Below are 22,144 nucleotides of genomic sequence, written 5' to 3' on the forward strand. Positions count from 1 at the left end.
ACAGGGGAGAGATCCAGTAAATTCTCATGGGCTGTCTCGCAAAAACGGTTCCTGTCCATTAACAGGTCTTCAGGACCTCATCTCCTTGCCCCCGCTATACTTCACACACTAAAGCCTTTGCAGAACTAAACCCCTATACCACAACCAAATAAACCTGTGAACAGCTTTGCAAGGAGATGACCTGGCTTAAAGAACGTGAGGATTTCTCCATATCAGGTTTTATGGAATAGCGCAGTGGACTCCAACATTTGCCAAGTCCCTTCCCGCCCTGCTCTTTCTATATAAGCAAGAGATGAACATGAAGAAGAAACTGATTAACTTGCAGTTAGTTGGGAATTTGATCCGCTTCTTGCGACTCCAACGTCATCTCCCAAATGGGCACTTGCAGTTTGATCTGTGCAGTCAACCCTCACTTTGGGATAACGGGGACAGCTGCTCTGCCCCCATCTACCCGTGGGACTTGCAAAGGAAGGAGGGATGATCTTCCTGCACAGGGTGGTCAGAAAATAACTCTGGTCTCATATGACAGCTGAAAAGAAAAAACCTCACCTCCGGCTGCTGATGTACACTGCAAGCTGGTAGAAATGCCTCCATTAAACCAGCAAGGCAGCCCACAGGAGAAGGGATGTGCAGGATCTAATACAAGGAGCAGTGGAACAACCTTCAACTCCCCAAATCAGCAATGCCACGGGGACACTTCCAAATGGCAACCCCCAGCAGTCTTAACAGTATATATAAAATATTTGTAATAAATACCACACCACTGCTGGCCTATCTGCTGCCTTAGGTCCTCCCTGACCATGGCAGAAGCACTTTTGGATGGAAGGTGGCTCAAAAGTTTTTGGGCACAAGACTTCTGACAGGTAGACCTTTTTGGGTTATTTTTCCTACAAACCATCCTATTGTTAGCAATATCAGATGGTGCTTCCCATGCAGGAGAGAGAAGGGTTAACCCGGAGGGGGCGTTGCTGCAGCACTGAAGTTCAAGGTGCTCCCTCCAGCACACTGGCTGAGTATTCTCTTCCCAGCAGTTACTGTCTTGAGAGAGAATCAAACTAATTACTTTAGTAATTACCAAACTAACTACCTCTCTAATTACTGAGTGTCTTTGTTCACTTGGAGCTGACGTTCCTGAGCAGAGGAACCCTGGCTCAGTGCCCCATGCTCTCTGGGAACCTGCCTGGCTCTTTTGCAATGACTTGAAGACCCATGTCTTCACACCATGGTCCTCCTCACACCATGTCCGGGATGTCTCCTTCCTCAGGGAGGGGCAGATGCTGATCTAGTTCCTTGGCTGGTGAACTGCAAGTTTGCATTGTAGCGAATGTTTTGCTGCCAGGCAGACTACAGAAGGGCACAGTACCTTTGCTGTACATAGGGTTCTCTGGTGGGAATAACATCAGAACAGTGCTGGGCATCACCACCACACTGATTACCAAACTAGAAATGCACTTGCCTTCAGGCACTATTTGATACTGCTCCCTTTGATAAAAGCAGCAACTGAGAGCAAACTGGAAGGTGACTTGAGATGACAGATGTTCCTCTCCAACACAGAGCTGAGAACTGCAGGGTGTTCACCCAGCAAAACCCAACATGAACATCACTGTCAACTTACCTTGCCTCCCCAGGCTTACGCCCTCTTCATTTTCCAGACCTCTACTTGAATCTTGCCTTGGGATCTCAAGAGCCAGGGTCTGGTAGTCACTCACTGCTCTCCTGAATGGCAATCTGACAGTGTGTGCTTAGCCCTGAGAACAGCCCCCAGCTCTTTAAGGAAAAATCACCATTCTTAAAGGATGAACACAAATGGTTTCATTAATGCTGATCATGACCTGCAGAGGATTTTGTATGATGAGATGTTGGAGCCTGAACACAGAAAGGACTCTCATGGCTGTAGGATGGACACCCACATTGTGCATGCTCTCTTGCTCTCTCCTTCCATCATCTCCTCTCTTGAGCCTTCAGCCAACTTCCACAACACAGTATCAGCTCAACATAAACCTTTGCAAATTATGAACTGACCAGCTTACAAAACTCACTTCTGCAGCCATTTGCCCGCAAATGAGAAGACACCGAAATCTAAATCCTTACCTGATTTTAAGTGGCAACACCCACATCTTGATCAAATAGGATTTACTATGGGCAGATGAGCTGCAATGTGTTATCAGCTGGCACGGGACAAATGCCTGATGATTTCTGGGTCCTGCAAATGAGATTTGGCACGCTGGGAAAATTCTCACCCCTCCACTATCTCCATCCCTGCTATTTGGGAAGCAAGGCTGCCTCGCTCTGTCCCAGCGGTACCTACTGTGATGAATGCCTGGTTCTAGTCACGGATCTCTAGATGCTCATACAGTAGAAAGGTGCATATAAAGAAAACACTAAACCAGTTTGCCTTGCCCAAACCTGATCAGTATTCACAGCTGAGAGGAAGACCTTTCAATAGTCTGCAGAGAAGGATATTGTCTAGAATTTCTGTTACTTTGGAAAGGAAAACAAAAAGGATAGAAAAGAGAAAGGCTCCTCCTTCTATCGCTTCTTCAGCTTGAAAGGTGACACGTAACACCCTCAGACGGCATCCACCTGAAACTCCATTCACCTATTCTCTCAAAAAAAGGGCACAAGATCTAAAAGAGAACAAAGCAGTGGCCATCTGAGCTGTGAAATGTATCTCAACTCATAGCCATCTCCATATTAAAGCTAATTCCAAATACCTGCTTAGAACTGTAATGCAGGAATATCTTAACAGGTGAAAAAAACACCAACCCAGCTCTGCAAGGTTATGTGATCTCAGACACACACAACTCCTGAGGAAAGGAAGTCCGGTATTTGAAAGAGGCTAACACTGCTAAATTACATGAGAGTAGGACAGCAGTGATTATTTTAACACCACTGAAAGGCTTGTGATTTGTTCCACAGACACTGAGCAAAGAACAATGAAAAGCTTTGATCCAGCTGTTACAATACTGCTTTTCCATTTAAAACCCTAGGCAAAACTGCCCTTTGGTTACAGCTGATCAGAGCTTGTGAATGACCAACAAGAACGTCTGAAACTATTCTCTACAATGGGCACAGTGTCATGCCTTCATCTATCATCCCTAGAGAATATCACTCCTATCATCCTTTCTGAGATCAGGATCCATTAAGCTGAGTTCAAATTCTCAGTATGGCAGTGAGCAATCTTAGAGATCTGGTTATTTCTGAGAAGGAGGGAGACTTCCCCACAAGTTTTCCATTCTAAAGAGAAAAATGAGAAACTTCGAAGATTTTCAGTCTTGAAATGCAGCTACAAGGTAAGTCTTGACTGGAAGAACGCTGTCCAGAACAGACTAGACCCAGGCTTTTTTCTCCTTGCCCCCAGTACCATAAATAGTAAGCTGCAGACACACACTCCTCTTGCTTGTGCTTCTTCAGATCCTATGAACCTTCCTTTTTTTAATTACTTTTTAAAAAATAACTTTGGTCTAGTTTCAAAAAAAAAGATGGGAAAAGTCTCTGTTTTAGGCAGACCCACCACTTAATTGAGCAGAAATGTCCAACATTACCTCTCAACTTCGTTTTCAAATGAACAGTGTCCTGCTTCATGTCCATACCAGCAAGAAAGAGAAGGGAGAAGAAAGAAGTCAAAGACTAGGATGCAGGGACGCAGGAGGAGGGCTGGCAAAGGCAGAAGAGGTGGCAAACCAAAGCTCGCTCCAGAGACATTCAGAACTGCTGCTCTACTTTAAAGGCAAAAGCTGTCCACAATGTAGACAGTTTTAAAGTCTACACCTTATTTGTCACAATCAACATCTCCCAAGCTCAACACATGCTAGAGATGCTACTACTTATGATACAGAAGATGTTTAAAGAACACAACATCTCAAATGAAGCCCAAAACACAGTTGGAACAAAGCAAGCAAGACTGACTCCCATAGCTAAAGGCTGTCAGGATGGGAAACCAATAAACATTTGGCAATAACAGAGACCTTGCTTCCCGACATAGCTCTTCTCCTGATTTTACAGAATCATCTGGCCTTAAAAACGTCTGCTTTTCCTCTATGCTACATTTTGCTGCCAATTCTAAGACTGGCAAGGATGGATCTGCCAACTTCTTGGCGCTCTGTTACAAAAGAGAACATGATAAAGGAGAATTTGTGAGTTAGCTGATTTGTAAACACTACAGCAAGTCACCATGTAAACATGTTGCTTATGTCCTTATTATTTCTCTCAAGCAGTTTACCTGGCACCTGACATGGAACTCCAGGATCTTCCTCTCCTACTGATACTACAGTTGCTTCACATGTTAAAAAGCCCAGCTTCTTTTTGTAGCATTAAAAAAAAAACAACAAAAAAACGACAACAAAAAACCCAAACCCTTAATTAAACAGTATTCACAAAGCATCTCGATAATCAGAATAGGAGAGTGACTGGCAATATTTTGAATAAATAATAAGTGAGAACCACAGGTGCACTCACAGTTGTACAGTTCAAACGTAGCCAATTAGAGAAACAGAACAGGTAAATAAATAGCAGAAGGCTCTAGACACATTGCTCATCTGACACTGCTACTATTGTGTAAAAAAATATTTTCTAAGATTGCTTGGTGAGATGAATGCAACGGTCGTTATCTGAACAAGCCCAAATGAAACTGGGTACCTGCATAAAGATAGTTTGCAGTTTGGGGCAGTGTATGGCCTTCCATTCACAAGTACTTTCCAAGAAAGGAAACTGGTGGTGCACGAATCACCAGCACACTGTCACGTGGGGTCCCTTTAGGTTGCTGGGATGGAAAACAGTTACATGTAAGTACCGTTCCTGAAACCAAGGTTGGTTATGCATAAAAGTCTATGCTTTAAAACTTCAGCAATAACATCTGCTGCAAAAACATGATTGACACGGCAGAGGGAACACCACCCGCCTCTGAGCAAAAGAAGAGACAGACTGAAACATCAATCTTGTGCATAAAATATATTTATTGTTGGTACAGAGCGAGGCATATTCGTCAGTACTTGATAGAAGTGAGGAGCACAACAGAATCATTTCACGTAAATAAAGGCCATGTTACATCTTAAGTGTTGGATCATGAACACTTCTTCCAGCAGAAGGCATGGAGAGAGACTTTGCTTAAGTTACATAATTTGAGAAATAAGTTAAAGCACAATTTATGTCATTATACACTGTAAGGGAAACTTTAATACGAGCAATGAATACGAGCTGTACGGTTAGGAGCAGCGGCTGACTTGCTCACAAAGGACTGCCATGTCCCAGCACACCAAGTGTTACATACCTGTGCCTGTGGCAGCAAGAAGTTTTTGAGGAGATTCTACAAAGAAATAGCAGCATTTGAAGGATACTTCCCCTTTCTAAGGTCAGTGAAAGGTTCCTTTCTTTTCCTTCCTTCAATCACCAATAAGTGGATCTTACTAAGACTGAACAGTATCTTCGGATGTATGATTTCTGATGTAATAAGATACAGGTCTTGGCTTTTCAAATGGTCACACTGATTGAGCCGTGATGGCTGCTGCTCTTGAAATGGCTCTTCCAGTTCTTCTCTTTATTGGTCTGCCCTGTAAATGGGCTGTCATATCATTCTTGGGGAAAAAATGCTCTTCTGCTGAAATTAGAGTTGATGGTCTTGTGCTTGATTTGGACAATGCCTTTATCCTCCTCTCCCAAGCATGCTCTGCTAAAAAATGGTTAGGGAGGAGAGGAAGAGAGAGGGAGAAACACATATTTCAGTAACTCAAAGTTATTCCAGAGACTCCCTGAAGTTTGGCTACAATTCCTTCCTAGGATTTGCAATTTTTTAAATTAATATATAGAAAAAAACCCCACTGTCAACATACACAGCATCACAGACACAAGTCACAGAAGCAGAATGAAGCTATTTGAGGACTCAACGAGCCAACCCTTTGGAGCCTGAAGAGTTCCAGTGACACTTCCTTTTCATCCATCCTAATGCCATCATGGCTCTAGTGTTATGGCTATTAAGGAAATTAAAATGTCTGGCCTTACAATAAGATTAATTCTGTTTCCAGCAATTACATACTCGAGGAAATATATCCTGAAGTCATACAACACTAAGTATCTCTGCTGCCTACGTCCTTCCTGTGTTCTGAGTCATAATCAAAATCTCAATAGTCTGAACATGTTGCACTGACCTTGTGGTTCATTAATCACCTCCTGTGCACAGTCAGGCCACCAAGAGCTAAAAGTATAGATTTATCAAGCAGTCCAAGAGTTATTCCTCCTGCCACACCAGAGAGCTCTGCCATCAAGGTCTTGACTCTTCAAAGAGGTCCTGGCCTCCACCATGAAAATGCAGACTCGCAAGGACAGTATGTAGGGCTCTACTAAGAACTTCCTACTGCCATGATCTAGAAATCAAGGATCTGAAGAAGTAAGTATAGGTATGGATACTACTTGTCTAGATCAGTAAGGAGAACAGAAAGTTCTCCTTAGAAAGAAAGGATGAAGAGACGTACCAAGGAGCAGTGCACATGAAAAGATGGCAAATGTCCTTGTGATCACAAATATTCTCCAGAATCTGTGGTAGAGAAGTATACTCTGACAAAATACAAGGAGTTGGTTTTATGCTCCCTAGGTGCTATTAGAAACAAAAATATGGGAAACTTTTCGCAGTTAACAAAATCTCCAATCTCAGTTTGACAGCATCCCCGTGGAGATTTCTTAAAACTGATGAAGGCTACTTTACCTGGAAGACTCTTTTTGCGGTGGTATTACAGAAACTTGTTCAAAGCCATTGCTGGGCTGAATATTAACTTTAAGTAAATTTAACACTGCCTAAGTTAACGTAGGAAATTCCCTAAAGATCTGAGAAAAATTGTGTTACCTTTATTTAGTGTCCTAAGGAAAGAAATGACAGGTATTTGTTCATCACACACATATTTCTGCCCACAAAATTTCATCTTCAGACAAATGGGAGTGTTCCAGGGTTTGCTTTGCTTTTGTCTACATTTTCAGGGTTTTTTTAATGTTCTTTACTGATTCTTGCCATTTCACATCGCTTAAGAAGTTAATGTATTTAAAATATTTTCCTTGTGTTTTTTCTTAACACCAATGTAGGCATGAAGCAAACCTGGTCTGAGTCTTCCATAATCAATTTCCTTCAATTAAGGAAGTGTTAAATGGTGGCCATAAAAGACAAGGCCTTTTTATTGCATTTCAGTTCCGTGTTTACAGCTACACTGAATTTTCTATTAGATTGGAAGATGGTATCTAGTAAAAATACTGGAGGATGAGGCTAAAATAATGGTTTTACTCTGACTAGGATACATGATTAAGGATCACACTATCCTAAAAATTCAAATAATGGTTACAAGGCTGATAGAAAACATTTTGTAGCCAGGCTGTCAGACACCAGCAGCTGTCGTTAACATTCTTTCAAGTACTTTCAAATCTCACCTGCCTGCAGAGACTTGCATCCCTCTGAAATTCATTGGTCTAATAGGGAACTACTGCACAGACTTCGTTAAGCTATAGACTAGTTGTGTTTCCATATATGAAATAGGACTCCCTGCAGGCCAGGGGGAAAAAGAAAAGGGGGGGGGGGGGGGGAAAGAAAAAAGGAAAAGAAAGAATTGAAAAAAAAGAAAGAAAAAAGGAAAAGAAAGAATTGAAAAAAAAAAAGAAAGAAAAAAGGAAAAGAAAGAATTGAAAAAAAAGAAGAAGAAAAAAAAGAAGGGCATTTTAACAGCCACCTCGTCCATATCAGTGGATGGCCAACTAGTCTAAGTGATTAAAATGCCACTGGATGGTCTGTATTAGCGCAGCGACTGGTCTGGTTGGATTTACTTCAGCAGTAGGAGCACAGATACATGCCACAGACAATCCTAATATCTTCCCCTTAATGGCTCCATTAAGTAAGTTTTCCCCTCTGTTACTATTATAATAAAATGCAAACATTAATAACAGAATTTAATTTATCTCACTAGCTTCTCATGACTTTGGGAAAAGATGTAAAGCAAAGATACAACAATGTGTCAAACTCCTCTGAATTAACAACTCTCTGGGCTTTTCTAACAAGGGGAGAAAAGGACAGATAGAGACATGAGATTACAGACAGGATGAGAAATAAGGAGCATACAGAAGAGAGGGTGAGATAATTATAAGCAAGATAGGAAAGAAAGAGGAGTCAATAAATTCAATTTATGAAAAGCACAGAGTGTGCTCAGCCTGAGCACAAGTGCCCAGACTCACCGCCAGGAAATCGGATTAGTTAACTTACTTGGTTTTCAATATCTTGGTCTATTCCCTCTAGCAAATTTTCTTCTTTGTTTGTTTCTTGTAGCCAGTGTCAGTTAACTTTTTCATTTCTGAATCTGCTATTTATCCCACTCCTCTGTCTTCCAACCAAGCACAAATAGTAGGTAATTTTGAAGTATTTTATAACAGTGTTTAGCAATTATTTCAAAGTAACTGTTTGTCTGGACTTCTGGGCAATCAGCAAGTAAAAATAATTACAATTACAGCTGCAACACATGGAGGATGAGCTACAGAGGACTGATGTTCATTATGAAAAACAATTGTTCCTGCTTGAAAATATTTCCATCATAAAAGGCTTCTTTCTCTGTTATCATAAGAGAAAAACCTCTCTGAATTCTCAACTTGAAACGTGTGAGAGAGAATAAGAAACATTTAGGAAACACTTTTAACTACTTGACAGGCTTGGTTGAAGATCTTCAAGAAAAAAGGTGTTTAAAAAGGTTCAAAACCCCAATGCTCATATTTATGCAATTTCCTTTTCCTGCACCTTCTGAACATGAATTAATTCATCCTCATCATAGTTTTCTGAAGAAATTCCTATCAGATACAAACTTCAGTTATAGCTTAAACTTTAGTTACAGCTTAGCTTTGTCAATGACACGGGCAGTGGGATTGAGCGCACCCTCAGCAAGTTTGCAATGATGCTGAGCTGAGTGGTGCAGCCAACACGCAGGAGGGAAGGGATGCTGTCCAGAGGGACCCTGACAGACCTGAGAGGTGGGCCCGTGCAAACCCCATCAAGTTCAAGGCCAAGTGCAAGGTCCTGCACCTGGGTCGGGGCAATCCCAAGCACAAACAGGCTGGGCAGAGAATGGATTGAGAGCAGCCCTGAGGAGAAGGACTTGGGGGTGCTGGTGGACGAGAAGCTCAGCGTGGCCCGGCAAGGTGCGCTCGCAGCCCAGCAAGCCAACCGAGCCCCGGGCTGCACCAAGAGCAGCGTGGCCAGCAGGGCCAGGGAGGGGATTCTGCCCCTCTGCTCCGCTCTGGTGAGACCCCCCTGCAGCGCTGCCTCTGCTCTGGGGTCCTCAGCACAAGGAGGGCACGGGCCTGTTGGAGCGAGTCCAGAGGAGCCCACGGAGATGATCGGGGGCTGGAGCACCTCTGCTAGGAAGATGCGCTGGGAGATTTGGGGCTGTTCAGCCTGGAGAAGGCTCTGCGGAGGGGAGACCTTAAAGAGGCCTTTCAATACTTAAAAGGGGATTTATAAAAAAGATAAGGACAGAACTTTTAGTAAGGCCTGTAGCAACAGGACAAGGGATAACAGTTTTAAAGTAAAAGAGGGTAGATTTACATTAGATATTAGGAAGAAACTCTTCCCTGTGAGGGCGGTGAGGCACTGGCACAGGCTGCCCAGAGCAGCTGTGGCTGCCCCATCCCTGGCAGGGCTCAAGGCCAGGCTGGACGGGGCTGGGAGCAACCCGGGCTGGTGGAAGGTGTCCCTGCCCATGGCACAGGGGGTGGAACTAGATGCTCTTTAAGATCCCTTCCTACCCAAACCATTCTATAGTACTATGTATAAGTAATTAATCTAATTTTTTTAGTTACTTCAAAAAATAATACAAAATTATAAATGCAGTAAATTAGTGTTCCAGATGATGCAAGCCACCATGAAAATCTAGTCCACTACATAACAAACCTAATATTAATTATCGACCTTTTTTTCTAAAATGTCTCATACCCACCCATGGTCCAGTAACTTCAGACTGGGTTTTAGAATACAAAAAACACATTAAAAGAAAACTTAAAAAAACCCAGACACAAATTATTGTTTGTCATAGTAGGAATTAACCAAAAAAATCTCAATTCAATTTAAGGAAAAAAACCCAAAACAAACAAACAGTTCAAAAGTTCATGGAGAACTGTATGGCTTTGGGAAGAAGGGGATGAGCAACATTTTCGAGCTGGAGCCATATCAGCTCCTGTGCCCAAGGAAAGCACTTGGACAAAGCTGGTTGCACTTCGCATGCTCGGGTACCTGAGCACAGCTCAACCATCTTTGCAAAATGAATGAAGTGTCAGCAGCTTCATGAAAGAAAACTTCAGGCTAGGACATCAGGTAAAGTTTTCATGAGCAGGCTGTAGATTTTTTAATGAAATTAAGAAGCTCAGGAGCTTGGTGCATTAACAAGTGGGCAGGAGGCTTATCAACTAAGGATATATCAGAAGAGGTAATTTTGAAAGGGACAGAGTGATCTCATTGATTTTTATTTTTCGTCACATGGATCCTCTTTACAGTTTTCAGTGATGGTAACAATGTTTAATACCATAAAGTGATTTTAGAGCTGCCTGGACAGCCAGACAAATTGTCCTTGTCCTGCAGTGTTCAGAGAACAACCAAACTACAGCTGTTAGCTGAATTTGTCTTCCAGCACTGCTAGTCCAGACAGGCTGCCTGTGTAAAGAGGTGTACACTGACTATATAAACAAAGAATTAACAATAATAGCATCACACAAATGTATTAAGCACTGTGGACGGAGAAAACTGCTTTAGCACTGCCACACAACCATTGTCTCCTACCACGTCTTACACAGCACTAGACCATGAGCAGTGTTAACTCCAGCAAGATCTTCAGTAACACCAGAGCAAAACAGTGCCAGTGTAACAGCAAAAAGGTCACTGAGAATGATTAAAACTTTACTAATTTTCTATACAGCCAGAATTATCTTGAGTGAAAATTATCATTATCAAATACTAGGTGTGCTTGCTGAGTCTCTGCTAACACACTACAGCATACTTTTTCACATGTTCAAATATCAACTCATAGATTTTAGAAGAAATAAAGATAACTGACTTATTTAAGCACTTTTGACGTATGCTGCTTACATGATCTATAAGCACATTTCCACCTGGCTTTTTTAAGAACACAACTGAGGTCAACATAGGCATCTCTATGTTTGAAAGATGTAAGCTGGTGAAAAATAGTATTTGGAAATGTTAGCCTCTATTAACTGAAAGATGTACGTATTATTATAATTTTCCCTTGTGCTGCACTAATAAAGCATCAAGGTTTTAATTCACATAACAACCCATACCCCAGAAAAATGGAAGAGAGGAGGGCAAGACCAAGTAAAGGGGAGTATTAGACTGTCAGAATACATAAAATAAAAGAAATCTTAAAAACATGAAAGACTTCCAACTGGTGAGCAACTGAGTTTAAGACATCCACTTGTTTGTCATATTTATAACAAATAGTACCACATAGTTTAATCCCCTTGTTTTACTGCTAAAACTGCAGATACCAGGAAACATCTGCTAACAGCGATAGCTACTACACTAAACAACAGCTTCCCAAGGGAAGAGACTGAAACCCTAGCATTTAAATAAATTGAAAGTGGACTCCACAGAGCTTGTGAGAACTGACATAGTGGGAACTGTACTGCTTTAGCATGTAAGAATGACTAACTGGATAATCTGATGGTCTTCCTCTCTTCTTCATTCCATCATTAATCCAGTGGCAATATTTCTAACTCACCTGTTTGGCATGATTGACACAATGCAGGTACTGGCTAGCCAGGGCAGAGCAGCTGAGTGTCTCCTGAGCATGTTGTCGATAACACTGTAGAATTTTATCCTGCAGATCAGCACAGATTGGATGAGACTCATATCGCCTGGGGAAAGAGAAAAGAACTTTCTAGTTTCCTTCTCAAAAAGATTTCAGGGAAGATGCAACTCTTTTATTATTTTTTTTTAAGAAGTAAGTAAACTAAATAATAGAAGTGAAGGAAAACACTTCATAAAGAAAGGTTTTTTCTAGAGCTAGTTGGGTTATAAAGTGGGTAACATCAGACACAAACATCAACGTGAGTTGCAGAAGTTTGGCTACTAGCATCACAAGTGTCCTCATGATCCAGTACACTCAGACTCCAGCTGGCAAAGAAAATTAACATCCAACTTCCTATCAGCACACATCTTTAACTGAAGATCCCAGCAATGACAAAGCACATTTGATCTCACCTACATTAGAAACACAGTCACAGAACCACAGGAAAATTTCATAGCTGTATAGCCCTATGACCATAATCTTGCTACATACTAAACATTGCTCCTGCATAAAAGTGCAATCGCCCGTTGGGCTGACCTCAAGAATATAAAAGCCCTGCTACCGTCAGCAAATTACACAACCTACTTTTGCTGATCTGATGATAGCCTCTATTTTTGGCGCATCCTCCTTTCCATCACCTCAATTCTAATCCTAACACCAGATGTGTGAGTTATTTAGGAATTCTATTTTCTTTACCATATGGATTCATTACTCTTGCCATCTTTTCGGCTGATGCAAGACACTTTTTGCCTTCAATGGAAGTCAAAGGAAGGGAAGCTTCTTTAGTCCGTCCTGTAAAATCCAAACTCTTTTGGACAAAAATCTTGTAATTTGCACTAATTTATAAAAATGTTATCCACACGGATAGTGCCACAGAATTAAAATGGGAATACAAAATTTTACTGTTTGAAAACTAAAAGGGTTGGTAATCTACCTGTACATTTGCGTTATAAATATCTTTTAAGGTACTTATTTCTGTAAGAGGCAATCAAATCCCAATTAAACCCTTTTCACACCAAAGAAAACATTTAAACATTAGGAAAAAAACCCACAAAAATTTAGAAAATCATTTATGCTTCATATTCCTTGAAAACAACCATTTTCTTTATGTGTGCAAACTGTATACTTAACACATCTTCCCATTTACCCTACTAGGGAGGCCTGACAGTAGCTGCTGTAACATCCATTTCAGCCCAAATATTTTTAGTTCAACAAAGTCATAAAAAACCTGAGACTCATCAGTCACAGTATCTTCAGATGAATACTCTGTTCCTTCTTATTTTGCTGATTAATCAAGGCAGATTTCTACTTTACACAGTAAGAAAGTGAACTGCAAAGCACAATGCTGTTCCTTAGGGGAACTGACTTCTTGGCAATCACTTAAGATGCAGTACCAAAAAAAAGGAATGTTAAGTCACCTTGATTTTACAGTATGTACCTATATAAAACATCTTTCTTACTCCTTTCATTCATTACTGTACATCTGTGAAATGCCTAAAACAGAATTTAAATGCAGTCCCAGGTGCTTACACACTTTATGATCTGAAAGTTCAAAATTCTGTAGACTCGTATGGATGAGGATTTTCCCTTAATCCTCCCTTTGCTGATATCAGCAAGCACTTCAAAAGTGTGTTAGGCATCAAAATGTATGACTATAAACTGCTGCACACCAACTGATTATGGCAAGGCCCATATCGGGATGGAGTATGAGAGGAATCACCATGTGCACTCTGTAGACCTAAGACTCACAGTGGTGATGATTCAGGTCCAGTTAAACCAGAGCTCGTTTTAAATGCCTGAAACCCTAGTCTGGATTGGTAAACCAATACAATAGACTACGAGTTAAACAAAAAATACACAGAGTAAACCTAGTTGTGCCTTTTTTCACAAGTGACTTTATAGTGACTTCTTATATAAAGGTGAAGAGTGAAGGAAATGGGCTGCTTTACACTTGCTACATAAATTCTGTAATTGTACTTAAAGCCATTTCAATGGGGATCTCTAACCCACATAATGGAGCTTTTTTGATTGCTTTTTTCCCTGAGCCATGCCATTAGTGACTATTCGATGTATTATCCCTTATTTGAATGCTTCAATGGACTCTTTATGTTGCCAACCGTATCAAAGCCCTTTAAGACACATCATCTCCCACCCCACAGTTACTTGTTTTCATACTATGACTTTTCACTGGTGATTTTTCAAAACTTACTCTCAGCCCACTGCCTGTCCTTCCAGGCACTGCAGACCTGACACAGGGTCAATGCGAACAGGGCCATTTACTTCCTTCAAGTCAACAAATTCTATTTCCTTGGATTAATCTGTTGAAGGAGAGCACAATCTCCATATTGATCTGCTGTGCTTGTTACACTACCCTAATGCACTACTTGCACTTTTGGGAAAATGTTAAATGAGATTACTGTCTAACATTAGATGGCCATAAACCACGTGCCGCAGGATCCCCCGGTCAGGAAAGAAGACTGCATCGCACATTATGGTAACGCCACCGAAGGGTTTGCAATTGATTTCTGCTCGGTGATGGACGACAGGACTCTCAGACAGATGGTCGGAAACAGCCAGCAGCAAGGAAACTCCTCAAAAGGGAAATGAAGTATTTCCCTAACAGAGAACTTCTTTAAAGTTCCTATAAATAAATACAGAAGCATTTAAGGGTCTGTGGGGCTTGGCTGAAGAAATAGCTTGTCAGAAAAGGTAAACAGTGTACAACACAGAGTAACCATGTGGAATCTACAGTGAAAATGTGGAGGTTTTAAATACCTGAATGGATAAATCAACTGGATCTGGTCCCAGAGCTGACTCTGCTCTGAGCAGGAGGTCCACTCCCTGAGCTACCCTGTGTCCCGAGGGAGAGATCTGTATTTTGGAACATGTAGCAAGGATTTATTCATTTAGTCACTTAGGAATTTCACAACTAAACTGAAGGAAAAATCCATAGTGTAGTAGTAAACCAGGACTGCAAGGGAACCCTGACAGATCTCCATCTCCATTCAGTGCAACTGAAGAACTATTTTACAGAATCAACACACATGAACTCTAAAATGCTTTTCTTAGCAAAAGTCAATATGAACAGCCATCTGATCTGCAGCGTGCACCACATGGCAAGCTTGCAACAACATGTTTTTATTAAGTTTATAATTACTTGATCTGCCTTCGCTTTTCCAGCTGCTCCTCAAGCACCTCACGTGCTAGCACAATATTTCTGTGTGCTGGAATAAACCTCTGAGGGAGCTGTGCACCCACCTTTTCCATCAAGCTGATGCACCACAAACTCATAAAGGTAATAGGATGAAGACACAAAAGAAAATGAGAGAGATTTAAAAAGAAATATTCTATGCTAAAGCATGAAGAGAAAATTTAATGACGGTAACTTTGTACTCATCTAGCCTCTCTCAAAGAGCATAGATAGCTTATTGTACTCCTGGGGGCTCCGAGAAAGGAGCCCCTTCACAGCATTCAAACAAAATGTCTACTAAAGAGGAAATTTGAAATCACCACGGTAAGCTTTACAAGCTTTGTGATAGAACTGACATTCTGGCTGAAGGAATCTGAATCACTGATGAGTTTCCAACTGTGAAGGTATCTGGCATAATCCCACCAGATCAGGACTTGAGGCAATTGTCATAAAATATGGGGAAAAAAATAGCAACAAAAAACCAGCAATCAATACAAACGATAGTGCCATTAGATGGCCAGAAGTATCCAGGGCTTAATTTTATTCCTCATTAAAATGCTGGCACCTACCAAAAGCATCTGGTTTTATGTGCGTAACCCTTGGCATCTAAGGCTACCTGTGTACTACTAAACAAAACAGACCAGAGATGATCCTCTAGGTCCAAGGGCAAGCAGCAGGATACAACACAACCTACACCTCTTAAGTGTAAAATCTTGCCTTCTCCTCCAAGCAAGCAGCTCAGCACATTTACATCCAAACTGCAACCTGGGCACAGTCCCCAGAATGTGCTGTTCACCCAGTCATGCTTGGTGCTGGCCAGGGAAGCCAGCTCCAAAGCAAAACTCTATAAATGAATGTGCTACCAATTAGACCCAATGCACCAGCACAGGAGCACATGGGAGATGATGTCCTGACCTGTTTTATTTACTCCTGCGGGTGCATCAGAGGCGCCACACTGTGACCAGACCCCAACTGCACCAGGTAGCACGCAAAGAGAAAAAAAAAGGATGTTTCTTTTCTCAGTGTGCTTATAATGCACACACAGATAAGAAACAACAAGTTGATGAAAACAGATGGTGAAACAAAAGGAAACTGAGGCAATCTGTACCCTCACAATAGGCAGCCACTAAGTATAACAACAGCCTAATTGTTTTCAAGTCATTTGTCAGCAACCAAGAGGATTTTAAGAGGGATTTGTGGAAGTTAATCAATTACTGTTTACTGTTGTCTATGTCTAGCAGAAATTCTTTGTGAGAACCACCAAAAACTTGGTGCTTGTTTGAAAAGCAGGTAAGTGAGGGATAGAAGGTGGCATCACATATTCAGAGAGAAAGTAAACAGGGAATTGGAAACAGAAGGGAAGAAGAAATGGGACATACAGGGCTTCAAAAGCAAAGACTTGTGACTTGCATGGGATAACATTGATGGGAAGCCAGTGGCAGGACGAAAGGAGATGATGTGAATCCAGGGTGGGAAACTACCTGCAGCACTGCTTTCAACAGACATCGGCAGGGCAAGGTTTCTCTTCTCATGGCAGGAGGGCGTGGGGGACACAACACACAAAATAAATGTTGCAGTAGCTGGCAGTCTGAGTAGTGATGGATTTAGCTGAGCAGACAGATGAGGTACAGTGAGAGTGAAATGTAAGTCTAGCTGAGAAGACCGAGACAGAAGGCCAGCTCCAAGATGGAAGTGTAAGCGACACGTCTGCAACAGCAGCAAGACAGTGGTATTTTCCACCATGACACAAAAAGCTGGTGGCAAATGGGTTATTCTTTAAGATTACCTCATCCAAAAAGAGCCACTTCCAACAGCATCACTGCTGAGTGAATTTGAAGGACCTGTTTACGGTACAGAAAATAGTTGCAAAACATATAACAGGAAAAAAGACAAAAGGGCATATGGTAATGAAGGTCCTTACTGCTGCACCATTATTTTTAGTTTTAAATTAATTTACTCTTTATATTAAATTATTTTTAAAAAATGTCTTCACACATTAAGTAGGTGATGACTTGAAAGTGCATTATGAAACATGTAAAGCACAAACCAAATGGTTATGTTCTTCTAAAAATCATTTGGAAGTAATACCACAGATTTGATTTCTGAATATCTACAACTGATGTTATGAAGCAGTCCATAATCAAGCTGTGCCCACACAGAGCCCTCAAAATTACCGTGTGGGAAGTGCTGCCAGCAAAAGATCAAGTACTGTAGAGTGATTCTTGCTTTTATTTACACTTGACTACATAGTGTGACTTTTCCAGAAGGTATAAAAGAAAGAATTTGCCTAATCAATCTATGATAAAGTGGTGGAAGAGAACCACAGTTGTTTCTGCTCTACAATTGAGAGCGCTAAATATGTGTAGTAATACTAAATGAATGACTTATGCAGAACTTGGAATAACTTACTCTGCCTGCTGATATATGTATCCTTTGTGCTGCTACTAGTGATCAAGGCCAGTGCTAATACTGGCCTTATTATTTTTAGATGCTTTCACCTAAAATCCCAGCACTGAGAAAAAACATAGGCAAATGTTTGCCATCCTCTCATTTATTTCATCTCTTACCCAGCCTTCTTAAAAGCAAATACAAATCTATTTCAAACACTCTGACCTGTGAAATTTAGGGACAGAGACGAGGAGGAAAGACACATTCCAGCGTATTCACACACACACTGCTTGAAGACACACATTTAATTATGTCTAGAGAATACTAAGCCAAGTTCAGTATGTTGACAAAGACCTGGTTTAACAATGAAGACAGGCAGACAGTACTATTGACCTTTATAGATGCCTTTTTCTTTGCCTAGTGAGTGTTTCCCACCTGGTATAGCACCTGGTATGTTGGTTCAGCTTTTAGCATAAACAAAGGGGAAACCATTCCTTGTATTGCAACAACTTATTTATTGCATCCAGGGAGGAAAGAGCATCTCTAAGATTAACAGAGAGAATTTAAGATCTCAAATCTGGCAAAATGCATAAATACCAGCAGAACTTCAAGAAGTGAATAATTACACATTTGCATGTGCAAAGTTATGCACATTCTTAAACCCCTTCTTGAGCTGGGACTTACAACAGAAAGGATGAGGATCAGAAAAAGATTTCCTAGTTGTGAATCCTAATTAGACCAATGAACTAGTTGCCAAGGTAAGTCTTTGTACTCTCAGGACATTACGTTAGGACTAGATCTATTCAGCCTAGAGAAAGATAATTGCAAGTGAACATGAGCTGGATCTGTGAGATTATCAATGGTGTACAGGAGAGGCAGCCAGTCAAATTTTCTAGCAGTACATTTACAACAAAAAAAATAATTCAAGCCTTTTCCAAAAAACACATAATGAAAAGCTGGTACTTGCTGCTAGAGGATACTGGGGTTATCATTAAGCATGTTTTGAGTTCAAATGATAATTATACAGCAACGTAAGCAAAGCCCATCACGACATCATAAGCAAAAATACAGTGTTTGGCTCAGAAAAGCCCTACTCTGTTACTTCTTTAAAGGTAAAACAGTATCACTGCATACTTCCTCTATTTTTACAGCATTCCTTAAGTACCCACTCCTAGCCGTTGCCCAAGCTAGCGGACCTCTGATGTGACCTGCTATAACTGCTTGTACTCCAAACAGCTTGACGAGCAAGTCATCAAATGAATACAAGACTCCCATCAAACCTGACAGACAAAATTAGATTGAATACTTTTACTTAAATTGATATGAATTGACTTTTATTATCCCAAACCACTATTTGTTTATAAAATTCCCTTCCCTTGAAAACAAGAACAAAAAACCCCTTAAAATACAAAGTATACCAACATATTATTATACAAATGTACCTCACACACAGCTGGTCTGTGCAGCTGCAAAGGGAACAACATGTTGGAATTACCCAAACTTAGGATGCACATTTTTTTTTTTAAGCATAAGGAACAGTTTTTATTGGATACTAGGATACTAAAATAAACAATCACATGGATGATAATGGTACAAATTTTAGATTGCTAACAGAGGCATGCATGCCTCTACAGCATAGAAAAGATAACATAGCAACTACAATCCTTAATCAGAAGAAGCTCTGGAAGGAGCAGTTGTAGTTACATGAAATATATTGTATCCATGCAATGCACCTGGAGATATATATATATATATATATACACACAGGACTTCTTGGTCTTGTACTGATCAAAATCAGTTCCTAAGTTTGGCAAGTTAAGAGACAAAGAACAATCATCTCAGATATTCAGAAGTCTGTCCAACCACTCGGCAGAACAAAAACCACAAAACCCAAACTAATTCCACCACGAGAGTCAAATCTACTCAGTCTGAATTGAGCAAACCCCTTCACTTCCATGCACACGTGATCAGCATATCAACGCTTGCATTTCAAGCTTCATAATGTAAATTCAGATCACAAATTATTTTTAGAATTTGCATGTGGCATCACTTGAACTCTGTCTCATTGCTCCACCCAAAAAAATAGTTAATGAAGACTGGCAAGATTCCACTCAGCTGTTTATGGGCAGACAAGTCAAAATCACTGTGGCAAACACCAGGCAGTGCCATTTCTTACTATTAGGACTTCTGGGGGGCTTTTTGGCACTGTGGAAGTTTAGGCTGCAGCAAGCAGTTAGGGAACCACTGCCCTCTTCAGATCTAGCTACAGCTCATGATAAGTGGAGTCTTTGGGAGATCTAATCAATGCTTGGCTGACGTTTCTCATAGAAGTGGTTGATGTCAGTGGTTTGCAACCATTGCTGTGCCAGGACTACTTGAGTATATCAATTAGCATTACATACTATGTGAAAATACAATATAATATTTCTGATTTTTAAAGGAAAAAATAATTTTGAGACAGTCTGAAACCTGCTTTGACATGAAGATGGCAAAAAATTACACAGTTTTATCTACTTCAACGGTCACTTTATCCATTTTCATTTTATTCCTGTCCCTATGTTAAATTTTCCAAAGTACTGTTACAGCACTGTGTTTGTAAAGTGCGCACGTACACACACACTGACAGACCTAAAAAAAGACCAAATGCCCAAAAAAGCAGCATAAACCAAATACACAACAGCATACCATGGTATAGATTTATTGCTGCCACTTATTTCCCAAGAGCTATACAACTCACTTCAGGCTTTGTAAACGCCGAGTAATATGATCATCCCAAAATCGTGATAATAAAATCTTCACAGCACCTTACACTACCTGTACTAAAAAAACCAGCTTTTCCTTTATATAGGTGCTATATAATGTATTCTAATAAGACACGTTTCTCATCTATAGCAAAGGTCAACTACTGCCTCAATGCAAAGCACCACAAGAAACTAACACGTGGCACATTATTAACCAAATATGACTCTCCAGAGCAATATATGTTTAACTATTTTCTTCAGCCATAAGAAGCCCAAACACCACAAAAATAAGAGGTATTATGAGAAGAAGTAGCGTACAGAAAAAGCAATCAACAGTTAAATACTTCAAGCATCACTGCTCCCGCAGGTGATGATTACTTGAGGGAACTGAAGGTTGCAATCTTAAGAGATGGTAGAATAAATGCCAATTTTTCATTTGGGCATGAAGTTATTTAACAAAAAAGGCTTGGATTCACTCTGATAAGGTAGAAAGGCTACGTGCACTTCCTTAGTTTGCATGGGGCTGTGCCGAGCCACCCTTTTAATAAAATATAATCAGCTGGGCTGCAACAACAATAATGTGTTAGCAAGCACACACAAAGAGTAATAATCACCTTGCGAACATGCTGATAATAAGTGGGTACTGGACCTTGCTATAATGTAACTTAGTTTTAATGTGCTCATACAATGTATTATAGAAATATTAGAACATAATGCTCTCAACATCCCTTTTAGCATCCTAGTAGGGAAAATGTACCTCTCACGACGAACATATGAACTGAACTTAGAGAGATGATTTGTAAAGCACAACATTCATATTTTTTCATTATTTTTAATGTCATAATTTTTCACTGCCTACTGCTGGATGCTTCCCTGGGACTATTGTAAGACATGATGGCACCTGGAAAGCAGTTTAACACCGGAAAGTAGAGGGGAAACATCATTACCAACTCCCAAAGAACTTACAAAGCTCTCTCCTTACACATTTGTTGTGTACTGGCAGCATTAATAGACAATGGGTTATCTAATGGAACTTCAGTCTGATCCAAGAAAGTAATTCGGATGCCTCCTATTTTATAACCTTATCAGATGTTTTTTAAGTTGCTATTTTTTTGCCAAGGTCTTCAGGTAGTTTGGTAGTAGAACGCTTTTAAGTTAAAGTATCTCAACTTCGACAAACTTTAGATCAACCACTGAAATTTTTCCCAGTTAGGTCATGCTCCTTGATTTCAACTGGTTCTCACTGAAGTTTTACTGCTAATTGCTGCCAACTGAAGAATTCAACTTCCTCCTGCTGTGGCACATCTCATTACAAAGGCTGGTACTAGGCTCAGAGAAAGAAAATAATAATTCTTCCCATCTAAAGATGGAAACTGGTGATCTTTGCCATCATGCTGCCATTTTTGGGTTTGGCTTTTAAGGGGTCTAAATTATAATACAGTCTGAAATAACCCTGACAGGAGAACAGTAACAATTTAGGACAAAATACCTCAGTGATAGAATTTGTAACAGAAACAGCATTTTTTTCTGAAGACCTTTCCTCTTCCTCGTATCACTTCTGCAAGTAGGTAAAATTTAAATGACCTCTTTCATTTCATGCCGCAAACAACAAAGGTCTCCTTTGGGGGTACTGCCTATATAAACCAGCAGGATTTTATCATGTTCATCCTACTTCGTGGGAAAGGTGAGTCCACTTTAAAGCTAACGTGGTAGTGAGTGCAAGCACCCTACCAAAGGTACAGAGAGCCGGGAGAGACAATAATGAACATAATTACAGTTAGTTATTGTTTGGTCTACTTACGGCCCTATTTTATAATGCTACTGCCAGTAGAGCTATTTTATGTGATGTCTTTTTCATGCAGCAACCTTTTCATAAATCAAAGCAAAAGCAATACTAGGCAGTTTCTCCTGCAGCCTGGTTGACAATAAAAGTTAACACTGAACCCTGGCTGTTATCAATCTTCATAAATGTGTCCATGATATAGCAAGTCGGTTCCGTATTACACCAAGCCTGT

The 22,144-nt window shown here is 40.5% G+C and overlaps 1 protein-coding gene across 4 annotated transcripts in view; it reads right to left on the reverse strand.

Annotated features, from left to right (window-relative positions):
• Window positions 1-4,935: 4,935 nt before the first annotated feature.
• Window positions 4,936-22,144, reverse strand: part of CHCHD3 (coiled-coil-helix-coiled-coil-helix domain containing 3) — a 163,671-nt gene continuing 146,462 nt past the window's right edge. For 2 of the 4 annotated variants that reach the window (XM_037387850.1, XM_037387848.1), the window contains 2 exons: window positions 11,742-11,877; window positions 4,936-5,665 (listed from right to left, as the gene is read on the reverse strand). In XM_037387850.1, coding sequence (XP_037243747.1) covers window positions 5,642-5,665; window positions 11,742-11,877 — 160 coding nt within the window. In that variant the 3' untranslated portion in view covers window positions 4,936-5,641. Of the gene's footprint in view, window positions 5,669-11,741; window positions 11,878-22,144 lie in introns of all 4 variants that reach the window. The other 2 variants (XM_037387849.1, XM_037387847.1) reach the window with 1 other exon arrangement.

The sequence above is a fragment of the Falco rusticolus genome, chromosome 5, assembly GCF_015220075.1.
Source record: "Falco rusticolus isolate bFalRus1 chromosome 5, bFalRus1.pri, whole genome shotgun sequence".
Classification (NCBI taxonomy): domain Eukaryota; kingdom Metazoa; phylum Chordata; class Aves; order Falconiformes; family Falconidae; genus Falco; species Falco rusticolus.